Raw genomic sequence first — 9,729 nt, 5'->3', positions numbered from 1 at the left:
CCCCCTCCTCAAAAAGGAAAAAAAAAATCAAAACAGAACCAACAAAAAGCAGAGCGAAATTGGAATTGATCTGTGGAGCTGGCCAGGGGTAATTTAATCAGAAAAAGCTCTCTGCTGGCATTAATTTTGGGGTTTTTAACCCCAAGGTCCTAAATTAAACACGAGGATGTTGGGGTGGGAGAGGATCCTAAATTAAATTAAATTAAATTAAACGGGAGGATTTTGGGGTGGGAATGGATCCTAAATAAAATGGGAGGACTTTGGGGTGGGAATGGATCCTAAATAAAATGGGAGGATTTTGGGGTGGGAGAGGATCCTAAATTAAATTAAACTGATTTTGGGGTGGGAATGGATCCTAAATTAAATTAAATTAAACAGGAGGATTTTGGGGTGGGAATAGGATCTAAATTAAATTAAATTAAACACGAGGATGTTGGGGTGGGAGAGGATCCTAAATTAAATTAAATTAAACAGGAGGATTTTGGGATGGGAACGGGAGCTGTGGGGTTTCAGCCAGAAATCCAGAACCTCTCCCCAGTCCCTAAGGAGCAGAAAATGAGAAAAATCTCATTTATAACCCACCCAAGTTTTTAATTACTGCCTGTGCCAGGGCTGGATCCCTTCTCTTTATTAAATTCTATGTGGAATAAGGGAACTCAAGTCAGATTTCTATTTTATTTTGGATTTTTTCCCCCAAAGCTGCCAGAAAATTCACACGGAAGGGTGGGTGCAGAACACCAAAACCTGTCAAGTTCTTCGTTTTTTCTAGGTATTGGCAAAAAATTGGAATTTAAAACCATTTGGTAAGGATGATTTGGAAAGAATCGATCCATTCTATTGTATACAGGAATGTAGGAAACTCTGACTAGAGATGCGGAGTCGTTTGGAAACCAATGTTATAATATAATATATATATTTTTACTTAGGAATGAACCAATCAAGTGCCCTTAAACTATAGGAACAGCTGCTGGGGTTGAAGGGGATAAATAAATAAATACAAAAATCCCTCCGGCAGCCTCGGCCTCCGTTCCGGGCCTGGCCCAAAGCGCGTCCGGCCCGGCCCGGCCATGGGGGCGGTGCTGCCGCCTTGTGGGCACAGAGGGGAGCGGAAAGCGCAGTTAGGAGGGCAAAGGGACACGGCCGGGGTGGAGCGGCCGCCGTGTGGAGCGGGGGATCGGAAGAACGACAGCGGCGGGCCCCGGCGGGGACGGCACGGAGCTGCCATTGCAAGATGGCGGAGCGCCCGCGTACCGGGAGCCTGCGTGAGGCGGGCCGGGCTCCGGCCACACTCAAGATGGCGGCCGGGCAGGACTCCGGCACCACCCATCCCTAACACATGCGCACAAAAGCGCGTGGCCGAGCGCGGACTACGACTCCCGTGCTGCCCCGCGCGGCAGGCCGGCGCGCTGATTGGACGCCGGGGAGGCGGTGCCGCGCGCTAATTGGCTGCGGCCGAGGTTTGAACAGGCGGAAGGCGGCGGAGCAGCAGCGCAGGGTGAGCGAGGTGGGGCGGCCCGGGGGGGATTTTGGGGCAATTTTGGGGTCCCGGGGGGGAAATTTGGGGGCTGAGACCCCCTCAGGGAGCTGGGCAGGGCCGGAGGGGTCCGGCGAGGAGGGGGAGAGGTAGAGCAGCGGGTGAGGGATGGGGAGGGGGGTGAAGGCTGCGGGAGGCCTGAGGAGATTGGGGGGTCTGGGCCTCTGTTGGGGTCGAAATGGGGCTGGGGGTGTCAGAAAGTGGGGCCGGGGGCTGTGGGGCCTGGCTGGGAGGGGTCTAGGAGGGATCTGAGCCCTTTAGGGGCTGGGGAGTGGGGCTGGGGGCTTGGGGCGGGGAAAGGGATGGGGCTGGGGGTGTCTGGGGTGTCAGGAATTGGGGCTGGGGGGGCTCTGGGGCACTGAGGGGGCAAAGAAGTGGGGCTGGGGGCGCTCTGGGGGTTTGGGAATCCGGAGGGTTTGGGGGTCTGGGGGATTGGGGCATCTGTGGGTTTGGGGGTTCTGGGGGTCCCACACCTCCCCTTGTTCCCCCCCAGCCCCGCATCACAGAGAAGCCCCTCAGGAGAAGCCCCCGGGATGGCCGAGAAGGACGAAAAGGATGGGAAAGATGGAAATGATGGAAGCACGGACGGCTGGGCCGACATCGAGGAGCGCCTGGAGAAGATCAGGGTGAGCAGGGGAGGGCTGGGCTCTGATCCCTCCTTTCCTCAGGAAAAACTCGGGGTCTGGGGTCTGATCCCTCCTTTCCTCAGGAAAACCTCTGGATCCCACTGGAGGATTCTGAGCTGGTTCTGACTCCTGCTTTTCCCAGGAAATGCCCCTCAAGGGTCTCTGCCCTGACCCCAAACCCCTCTTTTCCCCACAAACAACCCCTGAGGGTCCCTGCCCTGACCCCAAACCCCTCTTTTCCCTGGCAGTGACCCTTGAGGGGCTCTGTCCTGACCCTAAACCCCTCTTTCCCCAGAAACAACCCTTGAGGAGCTCTGCTCTGACCCCAAACCCCTCTTTTCCCAGGAAATGCATCTCAAGGATCCCTGCTTTGACCTCAAACCCCTTTTTTCCCAGGAAACATCCCCTGCTCTGACCCCAGACCCCTCTTTCCTCCAGGAAATGGCTCTGCCCTGACCCCAAACCCCTCTTTTCCCTGGAAATGCATCTTAAGGGTCTCTGTTCTGATCTCAAATCCTTCTTTTCCCCAGAAACAACCCCTGAGGGTCCCTGCCCTGACCCCAAACCCCTCTTTCCCCAGCACATGCCACCTGAAGGTCCCTGCCCTGATCCCAAACCCCTCTTTTCCCCAGAAACAACCCTCAATGGGCTCTGTGCTCACCCCAAACCCCTTTTTCCCCAGGAAATAACCCCTGAAGGGCTCTGCCCTGACCCCAAACCCCTCTTTTCTCCAGAAACAACCCCTCAGGGTCTCTGCCCTGACCCCAAACCCCTCTTTCCCCACAAACAACCCCTGAAGGTCTCTGCCCTGACCCCAAACCCCTCTTTTCCCCAGAAACAACCCTTGAGAGGCTCTGCTCTCATCCCAAACCCCTCTTTTCCCCACAAACAACCCCTGAAGGTCTCTGCCCTGACCCCAAACCCCTCTTTTCCCCACAAACAACCCCTCAGGGTCTCTGCCCTGACCCCAAACCCCTCTTTCCCCATAAACAACCCCTGAAGGTCTCTGCCCTGACCCCAAACCCCTCTTTTCCCCATAAACAACCCCTGAGGGTCCCTGCCCTGACCCCGATCCCCTTTTCCCCCAGGAGAGCCTGCACAGCCCCGGTGCCCCCCAGCCCCGCCGTGCCCGCGCGTGTGACCGTGCCCTGCGCTGGTGCGCGGCCGAGCTGGCACGGCCCGGCGGGCACCCTGCCCACGGCTGCCAGCTCACGGCCCTGGCCCTGGAGGCTGCCCAGCTGCACCTGAGGCTGCAGCCCGAGCCCCCCGAGCTGTACCTGGAGAGGATCCTGTTCCACGTGCTGCGCAACGCCGCGCCCTGGGTGAGCCGGGTTTGCCCGTCGGGAAAAAATCCTGAACGATGTTAGAGACGGGGAAAGTTTTAATTGAGTCGTTAACCAAATTATATTCTATCCAATTTTATATTTTTTTAAAATAAGGGATAATTCGCTTCCAATAATAGCACATAACCAAAAGATGACCACGGGGTACAGAGTGCAGGGTTCTGGACCCTTACCCACATCATGTATGAGCTTGCCAAGTGAAGATTCCCCCTTATATGTTTGTCTAATTATCCCATCATAAAAAACCCCAAACAATATTAGAGGTAGTGACAATTTTAATTGAGTAGTTTACAGCATATATATTGATTATACAATTGGGTTAAAAATCCAGCTATAAGTATATATATATATATCTGAAAGGGATAATTTGGTTCAAATAATAGCACATAAGCAAAAGATAACCACGGGCATGGAGTGCAGGGTTCTGGACCCGTGCCACCTCACATAGAAGCTTGCCAAGTGAAGATTCCCCCTTTTATGCCATGTGTCAATGCTATCTCCTCCCATTTTTAATTGATTACACTTTTATCTCCACCCTCATCACCACCTTTACCACACATGCGCCACCACTTGGTTTGGGGTCATCACTGATGAAGGTTTCTCCTCTTCCTCTTTGTCCTTTAACTCACTTTTGGGTTACCCATGCCCACCAAGCCAGCACAATGTAAGCCCAAACCAACATTACTGCATTTAAGCATCAAAGCAATAAATCCCTTATAGCTGGAATTTTCGTAGGACCCAACCAGCTTTTCCCTTCTTTCTGTTCATTTTTAGTAACTGTTATCCCTTGCTTTTCCTCCTGTCCTTGAACATCTGCATGGAAGAGTGGGTCCTCTTCCTCGTCCTTCTTCCTCCTCGTCCTTCTCCTCCTCGTCCTTCTTCCTCCTCGTCCTTCCTCGTCCTTCCTCGTCTCCTCGTCCTTCCTCGTCCTTCCTCGTCCTTCCTCGTCCTTCCTCGTCCTTCCTCGTCCTTCCTCGTCCTTCCTCGTCCTTCCTCGTCCTTCCTCGTCCTTCCTCGTCCTTCCTCGTCCTTCCTCGTCCTTCCTCGTCCTTCCTCGTCCTTCCTCGTCCTTCCTCGTCCTTCCTCGTCCTTCCTCGTCCTTCCTCGTCCTTCCTCGTCCTTCCTCGTCCTTCCTCGTCCTTCCTCGTCCTTCCTCCTCCATCCTCCTCCATCCTCCTCCATCCTCCTCCATCCTCCTCCATCCTCCTCCATCCTCCTCCTTCCTCCTCCTTCCTCCTCCTTCCTCCTCCTTCCTCCTCCTTCCTCCTCCTTCCTCCTCCTTCCTCCTCCTTCCTCCTCCTCCTCTCCTCTTTGCCATTTCACCTTTTTACCTCCCAGCTTTTATTTGTTTCATCACTCCCAGACATTCATTTGTTTGATTACTCCCAGACATTAATTTATCAATTCCTGCGTGGGTATTGATCGCAGTTTCCCTTTGTTCCCCCAGGTGGGCCCGCCCGCCTGGGCCGTGGCCGAGCTGCTGCGGGCGCGGCTCCGCCACTGCCGCCGGCGCCACCGCGACTGGGCCGCCGTGGCCCGGGGCGCCTTCGGGGTGCTCTGGAGATGTGCGGCCGCCATGGCAGGGCCGGAACGGCCCCGGGAGGAGGGCAGGGCGGTGCTGACGGCCAGGATCCGCGCCCTGCGCTTCCTGCTGCTGCTGGAGTCCCACCAGGAGCAGCTCTGCCCTCGGGAATCCTTCCAGCCGCCGCTCTTCACCTCGCAGAGCGCCCAGCACGCCGCGGCCGCCGCCGCTCTCTACGAGGCTCAGAGAGCTCCGTGCCCGCTTTTCGTGGCCAAGCAGCTCCAGGAGTTGCTGCTGGACACGCTCAGGGAGGAATCCCCAAAACCTCCAAGCCTCCAGGACTCCCTGTGCTTCCTGGAGCTCACCCTGGAGCGCTGCCGCCACCTCTGCAAGGCGCGGCGGCCCCGCGACGCTCTGGAGGCCCTGGAAGGTTCCAGAAGGTTCCTGGAGGGAGCTGGGAGTGCTCTGGGAGCCCCTCTGGAGCTGCTGGAGGCCGGCATCCAGCTCAGCCAGGCCCTGCAGGCCAAGGCAGCGGGCGCCGTGGGGCCGGCGCTGAGGCGGGCGGGAGCGGCGCTGGCGGCGGAATGTTCCGGAAGGTTCCTGAAGGTGCTGCTGGAGAGCTCCCAGTTGGTGCTGGGGCAGCTCGGGGAGGTGCTCAGGAGGGGCCGGGAGCTGCCCCTCGGCCTCCAGGAGCTGCCCGGCATCTGCGGCTTCTGCCAGGGCCACGGGCGGGCGCTGCGGCGGCTGCTGGCACAGGTGAGGAGGAGGAGGAGGAGGAAGAGCAGCTCTGGGATCCCTCAGGGTCACTCTGTGCTGCTCCCAGCCCTGCCAGCAGCTCCTGCACTCTGGAGAATCCCAAATCCCACTTTTCCCCAAGCCAGCGGCGGCTCCTGGTGCTCCTGAACCCCTACATCCCCAAATCCCACTGTTCCTTTTCCCTGGCCCCCAAATCCCACTGTTCCTTTTCCCTGGCCCCCAAATCCCACTGTTCCTTTTTCCTGGCCCCCAAATCCCACTGTTCCTTTTCCCTGGCCCCCAAATCCCACTGTTCCTTTTCCCTGGCCCCCAAATCCCACTGTTCCTTTTCCCTGGCCCCCAAATCCCACTTTCCCTTTTTACTGGACCCCAAATCCCACTTTTCCTTTTCCCTGGACCCCAAATCCCACTCTTCCTTTTTCCTGGCCCCCAAATCCCACTGTTCCTTTTTCCTGGCCCCCAAATCCCACTGTTCCTTTTCCCTGGCCCCCAAATCCCACTTTCCCTTTTCCCTGGCCCCCAAATCCCACTTTTCCTTTTTCCTGGACCCCAAATCCCCCTTTTCCTTTTTCCTGGCCCCCAAATCCCCCTGTTCCTTTTCCCTGGCCCCCAAATCCCACTTTCCCTTTTCCCTGGCCCCCAAATCCCACTGTTCCTTTTTCCTGGCCCCCAAATCCCACTGTTCCTTTTCCCTGGCCCCCAAATCCCACTGTTCCCTTTTCCCTGGCCCCCAAATCCCACTGTTCCTTTTTCCTGGCCCCCAAATCCCACTGTTCCTTTTCCCTGGACCCCAAATCCCACTGTTCCTTTTTCCTGGCCCCCAAATCCCACTTTCCCTTTTTCCTGGACCCCAAATCCCACTTTCCCTTTTTCCTGGCCCCCAAATCCCCCTTTTCCTTTTCCCTGGCCCCCAAATCCCACTGTTCCCTTTTCCCAGCCCTTCCTGGGTCCATCTGCATCTTCAGCAAAAGCTCCTAAAGCTCCTGGACCCCCAAATTCCACTTTCCCCATTCCCAGCTCCACCCCATCATTCCCCAATCCCATTGTTCCCCATTCCCAAATCCCATTGTTCCCCATTCCCAAAATCCCATTGTTCCCATTCCCAAACCCCATTGTTCCCCATTCCCCAAACCCCATTGTTCCCATTCCCAAATCCCATTGTTCCCATTCCCAAATCCCATTTTCCCCATTCCCAAATCCCATTTGTTCCCCATTCCCAAATCCCATTTGTTCCCCATTCCCAAATCCCATTTGTTCCCCATTCCCAAATCCCATTTGTTCCCCATTCCCAAATCCCATTTGTTCCCCATTCCCAAATCCCATTTGTTCCCCATTCCCAAATCCCATTTCCCTATTTCCCCATTCCCAAATCCCATTGTTCCCATTCCCAAATCCCATTTCCCCATTCCCAAATCCCATTTCCCCATTCCCAAATCCCAAATCCCTTTTTCCCCATTCCCAAACCCCATTGTTCCCCATTCCCAAACCCCCTTGTTCCCATTCCCAAACCCCTTTTTTCCCATTCCCAAATCCCATTGTTCCCCATTCCCAAATCCCATTGTTCCCCATTCCCAAACCCCATTGTTCCCAATCCCAAATCCCTTTTTCCCCATTCCCAAATCCCTTTTTCCCCATTCCCAAATCCCATTTCCCCATTCCCCAATCCCATTGTTCCCATTCCCAAATCCCATTGTTCCCATTCCCAAATCCCATTTTCCCCATTCCCAAACCCCATTGTTCCCCATTCCCAAATCCCTTTTTTCCCATTCCCAATTCCCCATTGTTCCCCATTCCCAAATCCCATTGTTCCCGATTCCCAAATCCCATTGTTCCCGTTCCCAAATCCCATTGTTCCCGTTCCCAAATCCCATTGTTCCCCGTTCCCAAATCCCATTGTTCCCCGTTCCCAAATCCCATTGTTCCCCGTTCCCAAATCCCATTGTTCCCCATTCCCAAATCCCATTGTTCCCATTCCCAAACCCCGTCGTTCCCCATTCCCAAACCCCATTGTTCCCATTCCCAAATCCCATTGTTCCCCATTCCCAAATCCCATTGTTCCCCATTCCCAAATCCCATTGTTCCCCATTCCCAAATCCCATTGTTCCCCATTCCCAAATCCCATTGTTCCCCATTCCCAAACCCCATTGTTCCCCATTCCCAAATCCCATTGTTCCCCATTCCCAAACCCCATTGTTCCCCATTCCCCAATCCCATTGTTCCCCATTCCCCAATCCCATTGTTCCCCATTCCCAAATCCCATTGTTCCCCATTCCCAAATCCCATTGTTCCCCATTCCCAAATCCCTTTTTCCCCATTCCCAAATCCCATTGTTCCCATTCCCAAATCCCATTGTTCCCCATTCCCAAATCCCATTTTCCCCATTCAGGTCCCTGCTGACTCCATCAGGGATCAGGTGGTGCTGACGCAGTTGCTGTTCCAGGGCCTCCAGCTCTTCTCCAACGCCATCCATGAAATATTCCAGCGCTGCCAGGCACGGATCCGGATCCTTGGGGGGACTGGGAACCTCTCCCGTGGGATTTGGGGCTGGAATTTTGGGGTTGAGCCTCTCCTGTGGGATTTGGGGCTGGAATTTTGGGATTGAACCGCTCTGGGAACCTCTCCCGTGGGATCTGGGGCTGGAATTTTGGGGATTTGGGCTGGAATTTTGGGGTTGAGTCACCCTGAAAAGGTTCTGGAAGGTGCCGGAGCTTCTCCCGTGGGATTTGGGGCTGGAATTTTGGGGTGGAGCCTTTCCTGTGGGATTTGGGGCTGGAATTTTGGGATTGAGCCTCTCCCGTGGGATTTGAGGTTGGAATTTTGGGATTGAGCCTTTCCCATAGAATGCGGGGCTGGAATTTTGGGATGGAGCCTTTCCTGTGGGATTTGGGGCTGGAATTTTGGGATGGAGCCTCTCCTGTGGGATTTGGGGCTGGAATTTTGGGATTGAGCCACTCTGGGAACCTCTCCCGTGGGATTTGGGGCTGGAATTTTGGGATTGAGCCTCTCCCGTGGGATTTGGGGTTGCAATTTGGGGACTGAGTCACCCTGAAAAGGTTCTGGAGGGTGCTGGAGCTTCTCCTGTGGGATTTGGGGTTGGAATTTTGGGGTGGAGCCTCTCCTGTGGGATTTGGGGCTGGAATTTTGGGATGGAGCCTCTCCTGTGGGATTTGGGGCTGGAATTTTGGGATTGAGCCTTTCCTGTGGGATTTGGGGCTGGAATTTTGGGATGGAGCCACTCTGGGATCTTCTCCCGTGGGATGTGGGGATGGAATTTTGGGGAATTGGGGCTGGAATTTTGGGATGGAGCTTCTCCTGTGGGATTTGGGGTTGGAATTTTGGGGATTGGGGCTGGAATCTGGGGGTTGAGTCACCCTGTAAAGGTTCTGGAAGGTGTTGGAGCTTCTCCTGTGGGATTTGGAGCTGGAATTTTGGGGTGGAGTCTTTCCTGTGGGATTTGGGGCTGGAATTTTAGGATTGAGCCTTTCCCGTGCGATTTGAGGTTGGAATTTTGGGATTGAGCCTCTCCCGTGGGATTTGGGGCTGGAATTTTGGGATTTTTTGGGATTTGGGGCTGGAATTTTGGGATTTGGGGCTGGAATTTTGGGATTGAGTCATCCTGGAAAGGTTCTGGAGGGTTCTGGAAGGTTCTCCCGTGGGATGTGGGGCTGGAATTTGGGGCTGGGGGCTCCTGCAGTGTCCTGGCTGAGCCGTGGTGTCCCCACAGCCCTCGGAGGGGCCGGAGCTGGCCCAGGTGACCTCGAGCTGTGTCCAGAGCATCACCTGGATGCTGCAGGGGCTGCAGGGGCTGCCCGAGGCCGAGAGGGGCAAATTCCTCGATGTCACCGGTCAGTGCCACCCCCTGTGTCCCCAGTGGTCAGTGCCACCCCCTGTGTCCCTCTGTGGTCAGTGCCACCCCCTGTGTCCCCTGTGGTCAGTGCCACCACGAGG

General features: G+C 55.4%; 1 protein-coding gene across 1 annotated transcript in view; it reads left to right on the top strand.

Moving 5' to 3' along the window:
• The first annotated feature begins 1,362 nt into the window (after nt 1-1,362).
• ESPL1 (extra spindle pole bodies like 1, separase) overlaps nt 1,363-9,729 on the top strand; it is a 51,061-nt gene continuing 42,694 nt past the window's right edge. The window contains exons 1-6 of the mRNA XM_064734665.1: nt 1,363-1,495; nt 2,028-2,160; nt 3,249-3,482; nt 4,951-5,781; nt 8,168-8,272; nt 9,506-9,626. Coding sequence (XP_064590735.1) covers nt 2,068-2,160; nt 3,249-3,482; nt 4,951-5,781; nt 8,168-8,272; nt 9,506-9,626 — 1,384 coding nt within the window. The 5' untranslated portion in view covers nt 1,363-1,495; nt 2,028-2,067. The remainder of the gene's footprint in view (nt 1,496-2,027; nt 2,161-3,248; nt 3,483-4,950; nt 5,782-8,167; nt 8,273-9,505; nt 9,627-9,729) is intronic.

This window comes from Zonotrichia leucophrys, chromosome 29 (genome assembly GCF_028769735.1).
Source record: "Zonotrichia leucophrys gambelii isolate GWCS_2022_RI chromosome 29, RI_Zleu_2.0, whole genome shotgun sequence".
Lineage (NCBI taxonomy): Eukaryota > Metazoa > Chordata > Aves > Passeriformes > Passerellidae > Zonotrichia > Zonotrichia leucophrys.
This window is presented reverse-complemented; position numbering and strand designations above follow the sequence as displayed.